We start from the raw sequence: 23,821 nt of genomic DNA on the forward strand, positions 1-23,821 counted from the left end.
TGAAGCCCTTTAATTGAGCACAGCACAGGAAGAAAGGAAAGTGCTGCCAGATGTCACACTGATGAGTAACTTAGCTGCAGGGTGTAGACAGAAACACTACTTAGCAATGTGGAGCAAACACAACCTCAGATTCTTACCATTCAGACGGGATTGGCTGGGTAGAGGAGGATTCAGGCATTCAGACACCTAAGAGCGCTCTGGACCGCAGTCTTGCAGACTTAAGTTTTTTATATAACATTGGACTTCTTTCCTTCCATATTTTCCACTGTCTGTCTATCTTCCTTCCATATTTCCCACTATCTGTCTTCAGGAAGGGTTTGGGGAGGGTAGTGGGAAGCATCTGCTAATCTCCTCCAACTTTTTCCCACATGTAGAAGAAGGCTTATGGTCAGCTTCCCATCAGTGAGTTTCAGAGGCATCGAGTGCACTGGCCATGATACCGAGCTATACGCTGATGAACTGACATGGCGTGGTGCTGGGGGATAAGTTCCCAGGATGTACAGTAGCCCCCACCCTTTAGCTACAGCTTCAGTTATAGTACATGGAAATTAACTATTTTAAATAACTCACTATGAAGTGTCATTACAATGTAATATTTTATTACTGATTACTTTGTCAGTCTCCTATATGTAATTTATAAATCATACACCATCATAAGCATGCATAGATAGGAAAAAGAACACTGTATGTTGAGTATGTATTGACTCAGTCAGAGCCATGGTTTCAGGTATCCACTTCAGGCCTTGGAACATGTCCTCTGTGGATAAGCATCATGCTGTTTGCATTGGAGTCCCTTCTTAGGACTGGATGAGTTCACTAGAAGTGACTTTCTAGGGAAAAGACTGTAAAGACTGAGATCAGTAATACAGCCTCAAGTCAGGGTCCCTAACCTACCCCAAATACTGTTTCCTTCTACCCAGAGATTCCCCAACAAGGATTGGAAGCTAACACCTGATTCTGTAAATGAGTTTATTGGGGAAAGCTACCCTTTTTTTAAATGGTTGGCTATGTATGCTTTCAAGCCATAACCCAAGCATGAATACAGTTGAGTTGCTCCAGAGAGCCTATGACCGCAAAGTCTTAAATGTTTACTAATTGGCCTATACATAAAAAGTGGGGTGCCCCATGTCCCCCATCACTGTTCCCATGAACAGTCAGTGTTCTGAGAACCTCAGACATAACGTAGGCTGAGGAAGCACAGTCTTGCTGGCAAGGAAATACTTGAGCACTTTAGGTGATGAGGCATGTCGGAGGCACGTGAGAAGAACAATAACAAATGATGTAAGAGAGTAGACAAGTTCGGACTGCAGGCTGTGCTCGGAGAACAATACAGAACAATTGCAATAGCACCATTAACATAAAATCAAATACAGCTCAGTAACAGATTCTTGGCATATTTGAATTTGTAGTCACACATTTGGTCATTTATTCAAAAATTATCCTGTATTTTCTATGTACGAGACATTATTCTAGATGAAAGACATAGGGCTGCCTTGAACTCCTGATTCTCCTGCCTCAACCTCCTGAGAGCTGGGATTACCCATGCACACCATCACACTGGGCTTAGACAAATCTTTTTAAAAGACTAAAGTGGGGGTTTTAGTCAAAGCCCATGACCCACAGTGGCAGATGCTTTCCTGCCCTGTGCGTACCTCGAACCTTTTGCTGCAGTCTCCCAGTCTTATCAAACTTGAACTTCTTTTAGGATGCCATTGGTCAGTTGGCTCATTGATCCACAGCCGATAAGATTTAGAATCCCTTCACTCCCAACTGTCACTGACAGACTTCGTGACAGTATTTCAGATCCTTAGATATTGGGGGCGGGGCTTGAAGAAATGCTTACCTGCAAGAGTCCATCTGACTAGGGAGACATGAGCCCAAACTACATACTTTCATGTTTTGGCTTATTTAGTGGAAGAGTTATTTGTTCACAGAAACTCAACTCAGAAAGCCTCCAGAGGGAAGAAGCGGGGAATACAGGAGAGACCCCTAAAATTACAAGCCATTTTGGGGGGATAGTATAGAAACCTAATCAGAAGTGTCCTAAAATACATACATATGTGATGACTATCTAAATGAAATTACCAAGTAATGGGGGAGACAGAGTTCCAATGGACCATCTTTTGTCACCAAGTGAAGCTTCCAGTACCAGGACTGGGTTAGATCTAATTGAGTTGTTGGCAAAAGGAGTTCCATGGCAATCCCCAAACAATCCAGGCTGTTGCCAAAACTCTAGGTTGTTCTCCATGAACTGACAGCAAGGCCGCGTTGCCGAAGACGGCACACGACTCACAGAGCAGGAAGACGTCCAGCTGCTGCCCCATAGAGCCCTCGTCTCCGTGTGCCGGTGTCTTTAGTACAGGAAGGTACTGTGCAGGCTACCGAACGAGACATGTAAACACCAAGTCAGCCACAAACCCAGGACAGTGGTGTCTCTGCCTGTAAGATATGCTAGGGCAGTGGTGGCCCAAAGCCTGTGGAAGTAACAACCAACATGTGATTTGACTGAAGGCCCACTCCACAAGATGGAACCAATACCTGGTGCTGCTTGGGTAACCAAGAATCAGAGACTAGCCAACCCACAGACCTGCGATAAAACCAAATACTACTGGTCTTTAAAAAAAAAAAAAATGTAGCAATAAGTAAAATGACTCTAATGACAAGATGAGAACAAGTTCAGACCCACAGCCAGACATTGCGCAGAGAAGGAGACCTTAGAACACTCAGCCATAAACAGAGTGTCTCCATCAAATCCCTCCCCTCAGGGCTCAGAGAACCCTGAAGAGGAGAAGGCAGAAAGAGTGTAAGAGCCAGAGGGGGTGGAGGACACCAGGAGAACAAGGCCCTCTAATTAACAGAATTGGAGTACAAATGAACTCACAGGCGAGGCAGCCTGCACAGGTCTGCAGCAGGTCCTCCGCGGATATATTAAGTCATCCAGTTCAGTGCTGTTGTGGGATTCCTGAGTGTGTGAATGAGTGGCCCCCTGATTTTTGTACCTTCTCTTGGTCTCTCTCACTTCTGTTTGTTTGTTTTGTGCAATTCCAATGTGATAGTTTGTTTTATCTTATTTTATCGTTATCTCTTAGATGCCTGCTTGTTTTCTCATGAGAGGCAGAAAGGGAATCGATCTGGATGGGAGGGGAGGGGGGAGAAATGGAGGAGTAGAGGGAGAGGAAAGTGTGATCAGGATTTATGTGAGAAAAAAATCTATTTTCAATAAAAGGGGGGAAGAAAATAAAACTCAGGGACAGTGGTGGGAGGCTTGGCCTCAGAGATCCTGGGGCAGTAGAGGACACACACTGTACTCCAGCCTCCCACTTGCCTTCTCCATTTCCTTCCCAGAAATTTGGAGTGTGAGTAACTTCAAATGAAACTTTTGGGTACCCCTACCCCTTTGTAAATGAGCCTCAGGAGTAGCCTTCAAGACCAAAAATATTTTTGAGGAACAAATCACTCCTAAGTTTTACTGATAAGAGGTGACGGTCTCATGTGAGTTCAGAGGACAGAGTTGTGGGATGTCTCCATCAGCCGAAGGATCCCGTAATTGTTTTGCACACACTGAAAGTGGAGCCCTCTCCTGCACCATCTCAGGAACTGAGCCTCTGGAGCCCTCAGGCCAGAGCCCTTTCTTGGTAAGGTCTAGTATAGCGAGCCAGGGCATCCCCAGGAAAGCAGGGTGGACCTGTGCGTTCACCCAGACTTTGCAGTCAGCAGGATGGAAGGCAGTTCTTGGGTACCAGAGAAGGGCTTAATACTCCAGCCTTGTCTCCTTTCTTATCTCTAACACTGGGATAATGGAGCACTTTTGATTGACAGTGAAACAACCAGGGAGCATACCACACAAGTGAGTTAGTGCCCACAGGTCAGATCCCTTCTCTGCTTCACGACAGAGCCGCCACACTGTGGGTGGAGGAGATTAGAGGAGCAGCCCGGGTACAGCCAGCACAGGGGTCCATCCTGAGCTGGCACCAGCATTGGCAGGTGACAAGGTCTGTATCGAGTGATGCTAACCCACAAAGTGAACCCCTCCGAGTCCTCTCCCCAGCTTCCTTCAGGATTTGCATCTGTGTCCTCTGTCCCCTGCGCTTTGCCTGATGACCCTTTTAGAGGAGGTGGTTAAGATAAAGGTGAGCCCTGGGAGGGGGTGACCGTCCACTCCATCTGGAATGTTCTACGTGGTTCTGACTTCTCACATTCTGGCTGAGGCACTATTCTCTGTTTTCAGTGTGAAATCAAAGAGTTCTAAAGAGAAGGAATGCTGAGGGTGGTGGTTTTTTTTGGTTTTCTTTTTGTTTTTTAATAGAACAGCAACAGTACTGTGGCTGAGAGGAAATGGGACTTGGGGAGACTGGAAATTTCCATTTATTTAAATTTCAGGGTACTGTTACCCCGTGTCCCCACTTGCTGTCCCTGGATGTAAATCCAGAGGCTGCAGCCACCTGTAGCAAAGCAGGGATGAGGTTCTGCTAGGCTCCTGCTGCTGCCTGTGTCTCTCTGGAGTGTGTCCCCTTCCTCCTGCTACATAACTAACCAGACTCGGGAAGAGCCACCTTGTTGGCAGCCACATGAAGCCGGGAAGCATTGAGGTGGTTCCTGTTGTCTGTCTCCGCTGCACCCTTCCCCAGCGTGCCACGCTGTGCCCTCACGGTTTCTGTTTTCCTGTGCCACAGCGAAACGCAAGCGATTGTCCATTGTAAGCACATGTCTGCATAGCAACACACGGTTGACAGTGCTGGGTCTCTAGACTCTACTAATGGGCGATAGCTGACGGAGGAGGAAAGAGTACCTGGATGGCAGATGATGGTCCCCTTAATGCCCTGAACCTGTGTTCCTGTAAGCAGAGCACCCCAACTTCCATACTCTTGATATTGAGGCCAAAGAATGCTTTGTCGTGGGAACATGTCCTGTGCAGCCTTCGCCCGAAGCACCTCCATCCAGCCCACTTGTAACAACTGGAAGTGTCTCCAGACTTTGTCAGACTCCCCCTAGAATGGAAAAATCACCCCGCAGCTCAGAACAGTGGCTGTCACAAGTCAGCTGTCACTTATTTTATTTTATCTTACTGTACCTGCTCTGGTGCTGAACTTTTAGTAAACTTAGCAGTTGTGAGATCATCAGTTTTTGAAACTTAACTAGGGACACTCAGCTTTGTCCCATGGGTAATATATGCTTAAATCCGTGGTACTGGCAGGGTTCATAGACTGTCACTTAAAATTATATTTGAGCCAGTAAAACAACATAAAATAACCTTCTTAGAAACTTTCTGGTAAGTTAGATTATTCTCCATCATTACATTCCCTTTGTCTATAATTTGACCTGCCTACTCAAAATTTTTAAACATTGGTTTTTATCTAACAGGGATTTTATTTTATTTTTTTAGAAGCCATGTTGGTTATGTGTGAATTGCCCATCTTTTTACAGTCTCTGTTCTGTGAGTTCATACAATAAGTCTAGTAAGAGACAGACGTGGGAGTAAAAATATTTCTCCCTAACCACAGGAAGGGATTTTTACAATGCTTCTTAGAGGCGGATAGCCGGGTACCTCACCCATCAGGAAACAGGGAACTGTTCCTGCAGTTGGAAAGCAGCTTTATCTGAGATAATCCATTCCATAAACTTCCTCTTAGAGAAGAGATGATCCAACTGATGGACATTTCTTTAAAATACCCAGATGTCCTTATATGGAAAAAAGACCCTTGTGTGAATTTCTTTTCCCTTTGCTCTGAAAAAAATACTCTGACAAAAGCATTTTGGAAAGAGAAAGGGTTTGTTCTGGCTCACAGCTCAAGGTACAGCACATGGTGGTGGGGAAATGAAGGCTGTGGGAGCTCAAAGCAGCTGGTTGCATCAACATCTACGATCAGAAAGCAGAGGGGAAGGAAAGCATTTTGCTGCTCAGCTCTCTCCCTCTAGGAGCCCACTCAGGGAATAGCACCACCCACAGTGGGCAGGTCTTCCCATCTCAGTTAACTCAATCAAGATAATCCTCATACACATGCCCAGAGGCCCATCTACCAAGTGATTCCATATTTTTTCAAGCTGACAGTTAACACTCACCATCATCTCTTTAAGAGAAACACACTTAAAATTAATAAATAACTTTGTTTGAAAAATAACATACATGCATGTTCGGTATATAGAAGGATGGACTTCTGTTTTTAGAATTTAGTGCATTTTATTTATCATACTACACCATTTTTACTGTTGATCCAAGGGCTTCTGTACAAACATGGAGTCAGACAAACCTAGGAAATCCCAGGTGGTCTCTGATAATAGTATCCAGGAGATCTAGAGAACAAAAGGATGTGCCTTTTACTTAAGAAATGTTGAAAAGGAAAATAATACAGATAGCTTATGCTTCGGTAGTAAATAAGAGAGGACATGGCTGTGTGGTCAGACAGTTATTTTTATCATCGAGGCGTAATTTTTTTTAAAGAAACAGAAATCAATAGTGTTAAAAAGCCACTTACACTCTGAGCTTGAAGCAGCTGCTTTATGCCATGAAATTCCCCTTGCTGTTTCCGTTAGTGGCTGAGTAATTCAGTGTGTCTTGAATGTCAACGTTTTTATTACGCAGCTAATGTTGGCTTTGCTGGATTAAATGTCATTTAAAGTGATCAATTGGAAGCTTGTTTGGGGTTACTTTCAAATTCATGAAAGGGAAAAGAAGTTGCAATATACAAATGTTCTTGAAGCTTACAAGTCAAGTCTGTTCTCTGGCAAGCCCTGCCCTGCGTTTGCCATCCACTGGGCACATCATGCAGTCACATCCTGGAACCCAGTTTGATGCCTCTGAAAAGACTGGCGTGAAACCCCAGGGCTGGGTAAGCCTTTAACTGAAGGAGTAATCCGAGCGACGCTGTATAGTTGTATAAGTTGTGTGATACCAGGAATGTGCCATGGTAGCAAAACGAGAAAGTGCAGTGGGATGGAGGTCAGGAGAGCTGTCCACTCTGCGTTTGAACTCTGCAGGAGGCCTGGAGCCCAGAGGACTGTAGTTGTTGCCTTATGTCAACCTTATTAAGGTGAACACACTAGATCCAGGCTTGGAGGTACACACCTGTAATCCTGTTGCTGGGTAAGTGAAGGCAGGAGGATTCTGGAACGTACTGGCCGGTCAGTCTACTAATGAAAGACCATGTCTCAAAACATACAGTGGGTAGCAATTGAAAATGCAACATTGATATCTCACCTCCACATGCACATGTGCTTGCACTTATGTGCGTGTGCACACGACTGTTGCCACTCAGGCGTGCAGAACGGGGTTTGTGTGCACACCTGGGCTTCTCCTGACTGCATGGCATTTTATGTGAAAGTGCTTGGTTTAAGGAGATGTTTTCCAGTTAGGTGAGACTAGAGAAAACTCAAATGTGCTTGCCATTTACCATTTGTGGTACCAAACCTGGACAAGGGAGCCACAGCTCTGTTCTGGTCTTTGTCTGTTCTGGCTGCGGAAACAGAGAGTAGGAATTAGGTAAATGAGGAGCCGCACTTCTGTCAGGTCAGCATTGGAGGGTTAAGATAGGAAGGTTACGACAAGTTTGAGGCCAGCCCGGGCTATGTACTGAAACTCTATCTCCAAAAAAGCAGGAAATAACGGAGAAGAGTGAGGAAAAGGATGGAGAAAAGAAATGTCTCACAGACTCCTAGAGGCTGCCGGGCTGAAGGGCAGAGCACCAGCAGATCTGAGGCCTGCTGATGAGTATTCTTTCTCTTCCATAGATAGCGTCTTCTTGCTGTGTCTGTGTCCTCACAGGTAGATATGTTAGGGATCTTTTATAGATAACTTTTATAAAGGCACTAATAGGGGCTGGAAGGCTGGTTAGGAGCACTTGCTCTTCTTGCAAAGACCCCAGGTTCGGTTCCCAGCACCCACATGGCAGCTCACAGCAATCTGTAATTCCTTTTCTAGGGGATCCAGTGCCCTCTTCTGGCTTCCGTGGGATCCCGCATGCATGTGTTGCACATTTACTCATACAAGTGTATACACATACATATAAATAAATAATGTATACATTCAGTCATTGGCCTTCTGTTACCAGCCGTCTGGTTAACCCTCTGGAACCATGCAGTAAGCAACTAGAAAAGGCACCTCAACTCTTAGGCCGGGGCCAATCCAACATCAGCAGTACCCAGGAAATGCACAACTGTCTGTACTTAACCTATTGGGCTGAGCTGGAGAGTGGACCAGGTACCTTTACAGCATAGACCCAGAAAGCCAGGGCTCCACAGCCAAGACCCTGGGCTGAGCACAGTGCAGAGCCACACTCAAATCATCTGATGGATGTTTGCTGCCTGGCCACATAATCGGATATCAGTTCTGCACATGAGAAATGATTTTCTTGCACCAAGTTCCTTTCCACCATGATTCCATTATGATAAAGCAACTTGAAAGACGACCAAAAGATGGTCTAATGAGAATATCTGTATTTCTTTTTAAAATGCTAGCCACAGTCCCCACAGCCAACGTCACCAAGCCGCATGGTTTTTAATTTCCCATCGTTTTTCATGTATTGCTTTCTTTGTAGCCTGTCTTCCTCCATCCATTTAGCATCTCCTGCCAACTACAGAATAATCTTTAAACTCTAATCTTTTAACTTTTTATCGTATTGTTCTCATTAAAACCTCAAGCGTTTCTTTCTGGTCTCAGGAAATGGGTCAGTCGGTAAAATGTCCGCCATATAAGCATGGAGACCGGATAGTGACCCCCCCAGCACTCGCATTAGAAGCCAGATACGGCAGTGCATATCTGTAAACCCAGCCCTGGGGAGACTGAGACAGGAGGATCGGAGTTCGAGGACCAGCCAGTCTAGATTCCTGTTCAGTGAGAGACCTTGTCTCAAAAAATAAATAAGTAGATAAAAAGTGGATGAAGGGGCTGGAGAGGGAGCTCCGTGGGTAAGTGTTTGCTCCGCAAACAAGAAGACCTGAGTTAGAATCCCTAGCACCATGTAAAAGTCCGGCATAGCAATGCATGGCGGTGACCCCAGAACTGGGGGAGGGTGGTGGACACTGATGGACCCTTCGAGCTTGCTGGCCAGCCAACCTAACCAAAATGGTGAGCTCCAGGTTCCATGAGGCCCTGGCTCAAGACTGGAAGGCGGATAACGACAGGGGAAGAACCCAGTGTCTCCTTGCTTCCTAGTATGTACAGGTGTGCCACACACTCTGGCTTCCTAGGTGTACACATAGGCCCATACACCACACACACTCACACAGAAAAGTTTAAAAGGTAGTAAGATGGAGAGCTATTGAGGAAGCCCCCACAGACGGACGGCACACACACAGACTCTTCCCGCCGTGTGTCCTAACTGTTCTGGAGCCCGCTGTCAAAGCCTGTCTGTTCATTTGCAGGTGTACCTTGGTGCCTCATCCTTCAGACGGGCTGCTTCAGCCTCAGGCTTTGTCATGGCTTTGAAAAAGTCTTTTCCTCCTCCTCCTCCTCCTCCTCCTCCTCCTCCTCCTCCTCCTCTTCCTCCTCCTCCTCCTCCTCCTCGGTCCTCTTGTAGAGGTCATGGCCTCGGTCAGCGCCGAGCCTCCCTGGGTCAGAGGTCAGCAGGATCTCACAGGCTCTCTCTGGACCCATTTCATCTGTGAAATGAGGAAATAAGACAGTCAGTCACATCCAGGCCCAAGCTGGGATTGCAAACGCTGTTTCTGGGTCTTGTGACTGCCTGGACAGAAATCCTTCTCAAGGGCGCTCTCGCTTTTCCTCCGTAGACTGCAGACTGCTTTGGGATTACGTCTATCAGTTGCTCTCTGACAGTCGGTACGAAAACTTCATCAGATGGGAAGACAAGGAATCCAAAATATTCCGGATAGTGGATCCCAATGGATTGGCTCGCCTGTGGGGCAACCATAAGGTAAAAAGGCCACATATTGGTTGGGAAAGCTGCTGTAAAGTAGTCTTCATCCTTGAGTTGGAGGATGGTTGTCTTTTTGCCTCCCTCCCAAGTCTGCCCGTGATTATTTGGTTTGTTCCTCCCTGGACGAACAATTAGGTAGTTGTGAAGGAAGGAAATGATTAAAGATGCTTTTTTTCCATGTGTTACCTCTGTCTGGGGCCCATTAACTCAGAGCTCAGTTCCGTAGACTGATTGTAAGTGCCGCCCCGCCCCTGCCCCCCCCCACCCCTGCCCCCGCCACTCCCCTTGACCTGGACCTGCCACCCTGTTGTCCTTATGGGGAATAGGGAAGTAGTGAGAGCTGTATGACTCACAAGGGACCTTTGGGAAGTGTCACTTCTGTCCCCATCAGTTGGAAACTCCCCTTCTCACAAAAGGCCATTTCTGCATGGAAAATATGTTGTGATTATAAAATACCCCCTTTACGAGCAAGAGGCGCAGAAAGCCTGCCCCCCCAGTTTTCCAAAGTAGGAAGAGGAAGTGGGATCTAAAACAGTCCTTTATAGTATGGAAGACAGTTCAAATGTGCAGATATGAAAAGGAGCTAACTGTGGCCAGGCCAGTGGACATAGAAGGAGATCTAGGACCAAGCTGTGGGGGGATACTGAGGTGGTACAGCTGAGCCACAGGCCTCCTAAGAAGGCAGCCTGATCCCTTTCCCAGCAGAGAAAGACCAGCCAAGGGCGTGGACAAATATGCTGAGGACCCGTAAACAGACATTTAAGTGTTTGAGTCACTGAGGGACCTTCTGTGCACTGCCCATCAACAATAACAGACCAGAGACAAGTGTGAAAAAGTCATTGCAACAAAAAAAGAAATGTTATGTGATCCAGGACACGAAGGATGGACCACCTGTCTCCTACCCGAGATAGAGGAAGCCGGGAACCATCTCAAGAGAAGGAGACGGGGGCTGCAGGGGGCTGCGCTAGGTTAGTTAGCACTTATCTGGGGCAGTTCAGTTTAGGAGGGGCCCTTGGCCACCGTGGCTGTGAGGGCAGGCAGCAGAAGGAAGGACCCTAGCAGGCAGCAGACGAGCAGGTGGAGTTCCCAGGCCGGTGAGGCCATGTAGAGCAACTCCACAGCCTTTGTTTTAATAGCTGCCTGGTGCCTTTTCTGCGGTTCATTTCATTGTGTCTTTGTGCTTTTTTTTTCTCTCTCCCTTCCTCCTTTGAACAAACAGAACAGAACAAACATGACCTATGAGAAAATGTCCAGAGCCCTGCGCCACTACTACAAACTAAACATTATCAGGAAGGAGCCCGGACAAAGGCTTTTGTTCAGGTAGCACTTCCTCCTTTTCCTTTCCTTCTTTTGGGAGGATATGATTTTCTTTACATAAGAGGGAGGAGGGAGACGGTTAGGAACTCTGGCATGCCTAGCTGAGACCCAAAGCCATCATTGCAAACACTGTTGACTGGAAACTGGGTAGTGGTTGGTTTGTTAGGATTTTTTTTTTTTTTTTTTTTTTTGCTTAAGTGTGTCCTGTATGAAAAGTGAAATCTGACTCACCTCTAAAATAACATAGTGACCAAAGAGCATTATCAGACATTGAAGTCTGGTGGAATAAAAGGGACCAATCAGAAGAACCATTGTCAATAGCAAAGGGAAGGATTAAGCTGGAACTTCCAGGTCACCAAACCTGGAAGCTGCTTTGTCAAGCTTCAGGTCGTGACCCATGGTGAGTCACTGTGTGGGTGTCAGGCACAGCCATTTTTTTAATGAAATAGAGGATAGAATATGGTAGAGTTGGAAATACCAAATTATAGCTCATCAAATAAGAGTGACCATTAATTCATAAAGATTTTGTTCATGTGTGTGTATTCATATGTGTGCACATGCATGTGGAGGTCAGAGGTCAACCTCTGGTGTCATTTCTCAGGCCCTATCCACCCTGATTTTTGAGATGAGGCCTCACTGGCTTGGGCTGGCTAAGGAGCTCGGGGATCTGCCTGTCCCCGTCTCCCCAGCAGCTGGGATTACTAAGCATATGTCACTGTGTCCCCTTCTGTGTGGGTGGGGACTGAACTCGGGTTTGCCTGGCAAGTGCTTTACCATCTGAGCCCCCCAAATTGTACATCTTACAAATGCATCATGGTTAGAGAAGTGTGAAGGCCTCTGAAGTCGGCAGCCCTCCCCCTTTCCCGATTCCCCATAGCTAATGGTTTCCAGCTCTTCCGATTACCATGGAGATTGTGATTCCCAGAAGTAGAATAGAAGGAAGGGTCTAGGGGCCACTGAGGATGGCATAGGTGGACCCTGACACCCGTGGTCACTGATGTGGTGGGAGGAAGCGGGAATGGCAAGTAGGACCTTAGGGTATAGGTTTTGGCAAATTGGACAAAAAGAGCAAGAGATGGGGCTGGAGATGTGGGTTTAGAATCGTCCACGTCCAGGTAGGAAAACGTCACTGTGTATGAGCCACTGTGCCGACAAGGATGAACGTATTCATTAGGACGGCAGATAAGCCCGACATTAGCACTGAGGTGGGGTGGTGATGTGGGAACAGTAGCAATCACGTTCATCTTTAAAGGAGCAGGAAGAGCCGTTGAAGAAGCTGCAGTAGAAAAGAATAAGTACGAAAGTGCCCTCCCTACCTCCGGCTCAGTTCACAGCCTCTCTTCGTCTTTCACCCCAAATTTTCAGCTCCCCATTCTTTCATCCTAGATGACTGAATCCCACTGCACTCAACTTTATTTGTCACCTCAGTCATTAGTCATAAATCTCGCTCTGAACCCTCCTGGAATTTCAGAGACTCCTGTATGATGTGCCCACTAATACCATATTAGTACTCCAGACATGGTTTCTGCAAGGCAGGCGTCACACACGGCTGAGGAATTCCACCCAGAATGCTCTGGTCTCATAAGCTGACCACCACTGTTTGAAGTCATCTTGAAGCTGGAGCCGTCTTTGAGGCTTCCCACATCCAAGTCAGCTGCTGAGCTGCCCTGTCGACTGGTTCTGCAGCACTGTCCCTGTCCAGTTCTGTGTTGAGGGCCTGAAGCCTGGCAGCTGCATTTCCCAGGGTTTGTAGCCAGCCTGCCTCAGGTTGAAGTCTGTGACAAGCACATTCATGAGGTGTATGATGGAAAGGGAACAGCATTCCAGTTCCTCTGCCAGCCATGTTGATCCTCTTAAGTTTTCACATACGCACACCTCCAAGGCTGCCTCAAGTTGACTGTCCTTTTCAGGGTCCTCTGCGGCTGCTCAGTCACACACAGATGTCCGCTTCCCCCATCTCTGAGTTCCCTTTGTCCTCAGGCACACCATGAGGTTCGTTTTTAATAGTATGTATGGCCCTGGAAAGATGGCTCAGCAGCTAAGAGTAATTACTGCTTTTGCAAAAGACCCAGGTTCAGTTCCCAACACCCACATGATGGCTCACAACCACATGTAACTCCAGTACAAGGGTATCTGATGCCCTGTTCTGGCCTCTTCAGGCTCCTGCGTGCACATGGCACACGTAAACTCAGGCAGGACACATAACATATATAAAAATAAGTCTTTAAAACATCTTTAGTAATTGCGAATAGTATAGTTTAATAATATGTGTGCTGAAGAAATGGTTCAGTGGTTAAGAGCACTGACTGTTCTTCCAGAGGACCCGAGTTCAGTTTCCAGCACCCACATGGCAGCTCACAACTGTCTGTAACTCCAGTTCTAGGGGATCCAACACCCTCACACAGACACACATGCAGGCAAAATACCAGTGCATCTAAAATTGAAAATAAATAGTCTATTTAAAAAATAATATGTGGGAAAGCTTCCTCCCCACAACTAAACCATAAGCTCCTAGGAGGCAGAGCCTTCTGATCTATTTAACTTGGTGTATACATTAGTGAGAGTTTCAGTAAACGTTGGTATGAAATATCAGAAGCTTACCATGGCACAGGAGCCTGAAGGAGGGGCAGTTTTGAAGGCCAAGTACGGTGTGTCTATAAAGTTGGCCTGGGAGGAGCTTTAGCTTCTTCAGATGCTGAGGGAGACGTTTTAGCGAGAATGTGAAAGTAGAAGACAGGCAGCCACTGTGACATGCGCCGCTTGGGGAGCCCAGAAGGCTGGAGCAGAAGGGAATGGCAGTAGGCGTGGAAGGTCCTCCAGTCCCCACTGAGAGGCTTTGAGCAAGAGACACGAAGAGTGCTGGTAGAGAGGAAGAGAGGAGCCTTTTCTGAGGAAAAGCGTGTTGGAAGCCAAACGGTACAAAACGATGGCTTACTGGTATATGACTCTCTATGTAACAGAGTGAAGTGAGGTGTGGCAGTGTGCTTCAGGGTGGGTAGGTAGACTGCAGGGTGGACTCATGCCGGTAAACACCTCTGGAAGGAGTCCAGAAAGTTCCAGATCGGAACAATGCTGAAAATTTGCAAAAAGACGTGAGCTGTAGTTTCTGTCAGGACGAGCCGACAGGAGTGGGGGGTTAACGGAAGTGAACAGTGGAAAAATAAGTGTGTCTTGGGGGGGGCAACGGCAGATGGGTCAAAGACTGCATCTCTGACTTGGTGGAGTGATGATAGGGAAAGTGTGTTTGAAGGTAGCTCACAGGTACAGGGCAGAGCATAGGACAAGGGAAAAGTGCAGACACCGTGGAGGCTGAGGAAAGCCTCATCCCCGCACCGCACTCACAGGGAAAGACAGGACGTTTGCACCCAGGCTTCCTCCCTGCGCTGTGCAGACCGTAGTCAGACCATGACACTGGTGCTATTCCAAGTGACACACAGTGACCAAGAATGTGAGGCTTGCTGTACACTCCAGCTACAAAGGAAGGGGACATGCTGAAGGGAAGTCATTTCTGGCAGTTCGGATAGGTGGTGGGGGAAAAAAAGGATTGTTCTTGCTTTTCTAATTTCGAGAAGCTTCCTTCCCTAAGCTGCCCGTTGATCGAAAGTATCCAGTAACATCTAATAGCATCCTTTGAGTTAAATTCAGGTTTTGAATACTATTCCCTGGGCTCTCAGACTGGAGTGGAAGTAGATGTAGGACTCTTTTGGGTCTTTGTAAACATCTCTCCAGGGTTGAAGAGAAGGCTCCATTGGGCAAGAGGGCTTGCTTGCACAGCATGAGGACCCGAGTTCAAATCTCCAGCACTCACATACAAAGCCGAGTGAGACTGTGCACACCCCTGTAACCCCAGCTCTGTGGAGAGCAGAGACGGGTGGGTCCCTGGGGCTTGTTGACCACCAGCCTAGCTCCAGGTGCTGTCTCATAGGCCTTAGGCAGAAAGTGACAGAGTGGCACATGATGTCCTCTCGGTTCCCTGCACGGGACGCATCCACACATGTGTACATAACCACACGCACACACGCGTGCACGCACACACACACACACACACACACACACACACACACACACACACACACACATGTCTTTAAAACTAAGGAACAGACAAGTGAGCAATACCCAGGCCCCTTTGTGCAATCCAGCTATAAGACGCTCCTAGCACCAAAAGGTGCTGTCTTCTCATGGTCCCCTCACCTTGTCATGTCATTTTGTCACCTTTCAGACAGGTAAGAAAGGAACCTTTCCCTAACCTGTGCTGAGGTAGCACCAGTGTCTAGGTTCAGTGGGTCCCCAGCTCCGTGCATGTTGCTCTAAGGGTTGGAGTAGAGAGGGAGGACGTCTTTGGGATTACAGTCTCTTGACTCTTTTATTTCCTGCTTAAAGGTTCATGAAAACCCCAGATGAAATCATGAGTGGCCGGACAGACCGTCTAGAGCACCTTGAGTCTCAGGAGCTGGATGAACAAGCGTACCAAGAGGATGAATGCTAAGGGGACCCACCACGGCCTCACCGGCTGGCCAAGAGAAAACCTGCCCACAAGGACCGCTGGAGGCGTGATGGAGCAGGCGAGCTGGGGATGGCTAAGAAAGAAGAGGCCCAGGAATGGCAGGAATGCTTTTCTTGCAGACCGGGAGGGACCCAGAGCACCTTAGACAAACCACCCAGCAATGGCGGGCTGGAATTCTGGCGGAGGGCACAAGCCTGAGACTCACGTCACATTTGCTTCTCCTTCGGACCTCTTGTCTGTAACGCCTCACCCTCACCCTGCACCTGCCGTTAGTCTCATGATGTTTCTGTTTTTGTTTTTCTGGGTTTGTTTTTTTTTTTTTTTTTTAAGAACATGCAGTTTGACTATTCATTGTTCATACAGGGGAAGACATCACATGTTGCTTTCCTATGGAAATATATCTATTATATATATATATTAATTTTTTTTTTCTTTTTTGCAAATCTCACAAAGTACGGCCAGCTCAGCTGGTCAGGAAAGAGACTTGCAGAAGGGATCTGGCTCCTCTTTTTCCTGTCACATGGATCAGGTCTGTCCTGCTGCAGTCAGGTCTTGGATGAGAAAAAAAAGAGAGAGAGAGAGAGAAACTTTCAAAAATGAAAGAGAGAGTTCCCTCGTCTTCCTCCTGCCTCCCTTCTCTCACTCATCCTGTCCCTCTCTTTCCTCCTCCTCTGCCCGCTGTGCTGCGTCACATGCCTTTTAGCAGACCTAGCCTCCCTGGCACCTAAACCAAGCACTGACCCAGCGGTTCTGTGGCCGTCATCACACAACCAGACCCCTTGGGCACCCATGGGAGGAAGGCCAAACACCTCACAAATGCTGCTGTATTCCAGAAAGATCAGTGGGAGGTCTGGTCATAAGATGGGCCAGAGGTTGGCCAAATGATTTCGAAGGCCCTGGCCGCTTGGGACTCTCCTGAAAGTGCTGCAGAGTGGAAAAGTCCGAGAGGCTCACCCCGGCCCGGTGGTCCCGGAAGTAGGCAGAGCTGCTCTGCAGTGAGGAACAGGTTGTCAAGGCTGGTGAGGAAGCAGAGCTCTCGGTTCCATTCCCAAGACACCTTGCCCTTGTGGGGTTGCGGCCACCCCTGCTCCAAGTCCTAGCCTTTTTTGTCGTTTCTCTTTACTGGTCCTCACTGAGCACAGAACACACACAAGGGAGGATCCTGGAGTGCAGACTCGGCCCAGCCGGTATTTGCACAACCAGCAGAGACAGGAAATTCCTCAGATTCATTCGTTTTTCCTCCTGTCATTGCTGTGTTTCCAGAAGACATATTTGTGGCTTTTTTTTTTTTTTCACCTCGACATAAGGTCGGTAGTATCTTCCAAGATGAGGGTAATGCTATGCCTTAGGACTTTTGATAGCAGAGATTTTTAGACAGCTGTTTTAGTGGGGGGGATTTGGGTTTTGTTGTTTTGTTTTGTTGGTTTTTCAAGACAGGGTTTCACTGTGTAGCCCTGGCTGTCCTGGAGCTTGCTTTATAGGCCAGGCTGGCTTTGAACTCAAAGATCTGTCTGCCTCTGCCTCCCAAGTGCTGGGATTGAAGGTATGCACCATCATGCCCGGCTTTCCCCCGACCCTTTTTTAGCCATCTACATGGACTCTTTGAACTGCAGTGTTTTTAAACCCAGGTGATGAGGCCTGCCTTATAAACCACCCTGTCTTTTCTCTGTCTCTTCCACACCATCAAGTGAGCATCTCCCAGCCCTCCTGGGTGTGTGTGTACTTGACCAGAAGCCGTACACAGGTGAAGCTGACAGACCAGAGCTGCCCTCCAGCTGTCCCTACGTGGAGCACATAGAGACTAGGAGTACCAGGCATGTCTCTCTGGGCCTAACTCAGCAGATATCAGCACACAGACGTGTAGACAGACTGTGGTTCAGACACTGGAAATGAGTTGATCAGGCTCCTTTAGTCTTTCTGTGACTCCCAAGTCCCACCCCATCTACCTTCCAAGAGGTCAGTGACCTTCTGGGTGAGGGGTTGGGCTTAGTATTCATGGGTGGTGATGAGAGTCACATGCTATGTTTCTTGAAAACAGGGGATATTTATTTTTTCTTGGCCTCTAAAACGACTGGTACCTTATCTCACGTGGGGAGATTAAGCCAAATTCTTACATTGTTTAAGCCCCTGGGTTGAGCTAGAGAGAAAGGGTGGGTTATTTGGTTTTTGTTTTGACTGAGGTCCTGTGTATGACTATGAAATGAGAGACTAAGACACCTCATTCCGGCCACTTTGCCCACATGTAGAACCCAGTCTCTAACTGTCCAAAGAATCTTCCAGATGAGCTGTAGAAGGAAATTCCTTTGTTCCCTAAGGAGCCCTGGATTAAAAACATGTGAAAGTATGTGAGGCCCAGGATGACAGCTTCAGCCACTTACATTAGAAATGCTCACTGTGGCGACACATCTTTGTTTCCCACGCAGTGGTCACAGTATGGATTTACTTTGCTTCTCTTAACTGCAAACATCCTCATTTGGTTTTTGGTTAGAGAGAAGACATGGCTGGTGTTGTCACCAGGGTGCAGTGCTCTCAGGCTGGAGACCCAGAGGGTTCAGATTTAGTCGATCACACCTTGGAGGGAACACCACTACAGGAGCTTTTGGGGTTTTTTGGTTTTTTTGGTTTTCCTTTTTTTTTACCCCCATCCACCGTGATCTTCTAGCTCAACATTAAGTTCAAGAGGTGATGGAACCAAACTAAAATCTCCTGTGTCAGATGAATAGGTGGCCTTTCTCTGTGGCTCTCATGGGTTGGGTCAGAAAAGGAATTTGCAAGAAAGCATTGCTATGTGGAGGGTGGGCATTGTCACTTAGGTCCTGGAATTCTCTGTCCTGTGTCCTTGGCCAGGCTGTCCTCAGGTCTCCACCAGTGGTAGCTGGTTAGATGTTGACAGTAACTTCTCTCAGACCTTCTTGATCCAGGGCAACTTGGTGAGGACCAAAGGCAGTGTCACCGATGTTCCATATCCACCCCCCCTTTTTAAGGAGAAGGGCCCTCATAAGGAAACAACAAAACAGGCTGCAGGCTGAGGGGCTTCTCCTCTCCCTAGCTCAGAACCCTCTGACCCAGCGTCTTTTCACACTAACCTGGTCCAGATAAAACGTCACTTCGGCTGACATCTGGATGGCTGTGAGAGGACTGAGTGGCCCCTGTGTCTTCTCACACTGTCCAGGATCCAACCGTGAACACATTTTGGCACATCCACTGTTGTTGGCAGAAGAGAACCTGAGAGAGGTCATGTCACTTACCCTGCGAGCAGACAGTGTGACACAGACAGAGTTAGGATCGGGATCCAACCTAAGTGGTTAGGATGCAGTGAGAAAGTATCCTGGTTTCAACCCCTGTTTCATCCATCCCCAGCAAAGAAACTAAAGATGCACAGGGTGGCTTTCACTGCCCAGTCATTCGGTGCTAGATGGAGCTCTGCCTGCTCCTCTTCTGAACAGAAACCTAAATTGAGTGACCCAGACAGCCAGTGGGGCAGGAGCGCAGAGGGACACCCGGAATCCTGCCCGTCAGCAAGGCACAGAGAACGAACCCAGTATTCTTCGGCCCCGTCCGCGTCAACACTAAACAACTGCGAAACTCCGGCCTCTCGCTCGCCCTCGCAAGTGAACACTTGTGAAGATTTCTCTTTGCGACTGCACCCACCTGCAAACCAGATGAATCTAGGATGAATTTTTGTTGTTGTTGTTTAGTTTCTAATCTCTTGTTTATGAGGTGTGGGGTTTATAAGGGACTGAATCAAATGAATGTAACAAAAAAGAAAAAAAACAAAAAAATATGCCTTTTCTCAGGGCCAGTGAGTTGCAAATAATTTTTAAAGAAAAGCCTATAATTACATCATCTCAATAAATTTTTTATAAAAAAAATATATAAAGTTCCAAGTCTCTGTTTTGAATAATATGAAATGGAGTCAGACAGGCCAGGTACTCTGATGATGTAAATCCTGTCTACTTAATTATGGAATAAAGTGCAGTCCCGGTTTCTCCTGGCAGGAAGCCGCCATCACCCAGCAGTCTGCTGGCAAGCTGTAGACCAGAGGCCCCAGGAAGGTCACAGCAGATCACTACCCTGAGCTGCTGCCACAGGTAAAAAACAGTCTGTCCAAAGGAACTCCAACCAGATGTGCCAGATCACTAAGCATTGGGGCAGGGGGATAGCAGCGATTAAGTAACCCTGGGTGGGTCGGCACCTGCCAGGCAGTGAAGACATAAATGTGAGGGGTAGCGTCCATGGCCAGCCGGACCCAGGACTTGAGAACTGGAAGGTCACCACACAGCCTGTACACTCAGTGTCTCTCCTGTATTGGTAGGGCCACCAGCCGGAAGGCAACTGAGATTTCAAACTCAAACAGCACAGCAGCAGGCTAGGATGGTGCCCAACTGTAAACCAGCACAGGGAAGGTGGAGGCAGGAGGATCAGGGGCTCAGTGGCAGCCTTAGCTAATAGCAAGTTTGAAGGCAGCCTAGGTTGCCTGAGGTCTTATCCTTAAAAGCACACTACAGATCAAACATAGTTGTCACCGCAACTATTCACCATCACAACAGAGACTCAGAGCATGAGAAAGAGGCAAATGGTATTGCTTTGCAGCAGCTCAGACGGTAAGATTGGAACACAGGAGCTTAAAACTGATCTCAGAATATGTCAGATTGCTTCTCTCTTCACTTTGTCCCGGGGTGTCCCTGGGCTGGAGTGCTTTAAACTACCATCATCAAAGCACTTGATCAAGTAAAATTGAGGAGGCAGTTCTGACGGAGCTACAGTGCCTTTGAAACTACAATTTCTGATCATTCTCAGTTTGAATCATCTGGGAATTCCTAGCAATGTAGATTGTCGGTTGGGATCCCATAAACTGAAATCAAAAGCTTTGGGGGTGGGGCCTCCAAACTGTCCAGGACTCCTTCCTGGTGATGCTGTTGTGTGCTAAGGCACTGTTCTCATTGGCTTGTTCGCCATGCTACGCAGGAGCTCCCCACCCCCACCCCGGCATCAGAAGTGATGGTGGTTCATTTGCATCGCGTGTGCTCACCACATACCTAAACAGACATGGACTGCAGAACGAGGCCAGGCAGACACACAATCATACAGAAAGTCAGCACGCTCCATCCAAACCTCTTAAGCAATCAATCTGCTCTAAAGCTGAGCAGTTTTAAAGGGCAGCTGGAGCAGGTGACCTGCCCTTGCAAATTGCACAGCAATTTATCTACTTAGGCCCACTTGCCTCCCCAACCACCCTTAGCTAAAGAGAAGGACAGGGAGTGCTGTCACCTGTCCCGTTGATGAGCTGTGGCTCTCTGTCCTAGAATTACTAGGCAGAGCCTGAATGGACATATGGCTGGGCGTTTGCTGAGGCATCTTCAAAGCACAAGGCTAGACCAGAACTGCGCCACCCTGAAAGTGCTTGTTAATCACCTGGGGAGCTAAAAAAAAAAAAAAAAAAAAAAAAAAAAAAAATTGTATTTTGTTTGTTTTGTTTTGACATGGTCTCATGTAGCTCATGTTGGCCTCCAGCTCCCTATGTAGCTAAAGATAACCTTGAACTTCTGATTTTCCCACTCCCATTGCCCAAGTGCTAGGATTGCAGGCATGACTACCATGCTTGGTTGATGCAGTGCTGAGGATAGAATCCAGGACTTCAGGCATTCAAGGCAAGCACTCTAGCGGCTGAGTTATATGTCCAGATTTTTGCTATCTTAACAACATTGTAGGATCCACACATGCTTTAGTATCCATGGGCAGATCTGCTTGTGTACTTACTGTAGTCTCTGGATGGAACTTAGATTCTGTACCCTGCTTCCCCCTTTCATGCTGAAAGCTGAACCCAGGGCCTTGTGCATGCCAAGCGAGTACTCTACCACTGTCCTCCATCCTCAGCATGACTATACGTTTCAGACAAGCTCTAGGTGATGTTGATGCTGTTGGTCCTCAGAGCTTGTGAACAAATTATCGACACATGCAGTCACAGGAATGAACTCCAAAGACATCGTGTTAGTTTTAAAGAAGTTGGAGTAAAGGCACTGTTGCATGGCTCCATTTATATCGAAATCCCAGTAAGGACTATCAGAGACATTTGCCTGGGGACAGAGATGGGAGTGAGGTGAAGTTTGAGGAGAAACGAGAAGGAAGTTTGGGATATAATTGAGGTACTCTAAAACCGGATCACTGGGATGGCTACAGAAATCTACAAATTTGCCAAAATTCATTGTTTGCTTTAGGGCAAGGAAATTGGCTCAGTAAGTAGAGTGCTTGAGACGTGAGCATGAGGACCTGAGTTCAGATCCCAGGCAGCCCTGTAAAAAGCTTAGTGTGGTGGCTCCTGTCTGTGACCCCAGAGCTGAGGAGGCAGAGACAGGTGGATCCCGTGGGCTCACTGGCCAGCCAGTCTAACTGAATTGCTGAGCTCCACGTTCAGTGAGAGAGCCTGTCTCAAAAAAAAAAAAAAGAGGTAGAGAGCAATGGAGACGCCTGATGTTGACCTCTGGCCTGCATACACATATGCATATGCTCATGCATCAGCCTGCGCTCATGCACTCTTGAAGACGCATGTGCACGTGGGCGCACACACACATATATGTCACACATATACACACAAATAACAAAATGATAATTGAGAAAGATACCCACACATATGTCACACACATACACACAAATAAGAAAATGATAATTGAGAAAGATACACAGCACAGACCTCTGGTATTCAGCCCCACATGCACAGGCATGTGCACCTAAATACATACATTTGAACAAGTACATACACTTAGACCACAGACACACACACAAAAAGAAGTGGAGGGGGGAACATTATGCTTTAGCTGGGCATAGTGGTACATACCTATAACGCTAGCACTTGGGAGGCTAGGGGAGAATGATCAAGAGTTTGAGGCCGGTCTAGACATAAATAAGATACTGTATCAAAAAAAAAAAAAAAAAAAAAAAAAGAGGTTCTTAAAAGTGACAAGCGATTTAGATCAACTCATGCTGGCTGTGTGGTAGATGGATCCATCTTCAGGAACATGACACTGGACTGAAATAAATAAACCCCAGGAAAAATACACCAGTACTATGAAATGAAATGCTGCCAGATAGCATATGACACAGCACCAATCCCTCTCCACGTCCTGAAAGAGCCCCAGGACTGTGATTTCCATCCGTCCAGGGTGTCCAAATGAATGAAAGCCCTCAAAAATGCTGTCAGCTACCAACACCCTGAAAAGGAACTCAAGAGGCTCACAGTCCTTATTGGAGACCCAGAGTCATCATCCCATGGCTCCAGGCCAGTGGTTCTCAACCCTCCTGATGTTGCGACCCTTTGATATAGTTCCTCATGTTGTGGTGGCCCTCAACCGTAAAGTGATTTCGTTGCTACTTCATAACTGCAATTTTGCTACAGTTAGGAATCACAAAGTGAGCATCTGATATGCTGGATATCTGATAGGTGGCCCCCAATGTCGTCGTGACCCACAGATTGAGAACCACCCTGTAGACCGTTGTCTAGACAGCAGCACTAACATGAACCGGTGGCTGTCACCAGCAAAGGGCATTTGCTACAGGGTTTGGGGTTGTGAGTTCTTAGACAAAAACAGCAGCATTAACACGTCACGACATTCTCAGCGGTGCTATGTGTGACATGAGGATTTCTCACAGAGAATAAAAGGCAGGGAAGAAATGGTCCAAGAAGGAAGTGAGAAGCAGAAGAAGTCCAGCCTGGAATAAAAGGTGTGACAGCATGGTGCAGGGAGGTGATTTAGTGCACCTGTGGGCCATTATTTGACTGTTGAATTCACATTGACATAGCTAGAATGAAAAGCAAGTAATTTTCTACTGATGAAAAGAGTGCTTCTTTTATGTGCAGACTAAGTTTATCACCTTCATCGAATATACCTTCACATCTTTGTCTAACACAAGCTCAAAAGACAATGTCTCTCCATTCAGAAATGGCTAGTGTTAAACCACTCACACAGAAAAAGAGATACACTGTGTGTCTGCTGGAATGAAAGCCATCATCAAAATGTCTTTTAAAGTCATTTCTTCCGTGTTGGTGAAACATTTTTCATTGTTCTGTAATTCATGTTTCCTTTTCCCTCTTCTTTGGGAATATCTAAATGAGGCAGCCTCTTGGGGAGCCAAG

At 47.1% G+C, this 23,821-nt stretch overlaps 1 protein-coding gene across 1 annotated transcript in view; it reads left to right on the plus strand.

The window, feature by feature from the left end:
* Positions 1-19,555, plus strand: part of Etv6 (ETS variant transcription factor 6) — a 245,338-nt gene extending 225,783 nt beyond the window's left edge. The window contains 5 exon segments of the mRNA XM_052720472.1: positions 9,724-9,866; positions 11,089-11,189; positions 15,567-15,666; positions 15,668-15,743; positions 15,746-19,555. Coding sequence (XP_052576432.1) covers positions 9,724-9,866; positions 11,089-11,189; positions 15,567-15,666; positions 15,668-15,743; positions 15,746-15,888 — 563 coding nt within the window. The 3' untranslated portion in view covers positions 15,889-19,555.
* Positions 19,556-23,821: the final 4,266 nt, after the last annotated feature.

This window comes from Peromyscus californicus, unplaced genomic scaffold, assembly GCF_007827085.1.
Source record: "Peromyscus californicus insignis strain IS unplaced genomic scaffold, ASM782708v3 Scaffold_6__1_contigs__length_162567912, whole genome shotgun sequence".
Lineage (NCBI taxonomy): Eukaryota > Metazoa > Chordata > Mammalia > Rodentia > Cricetidae > Peromyscus > Peromyscus californicus.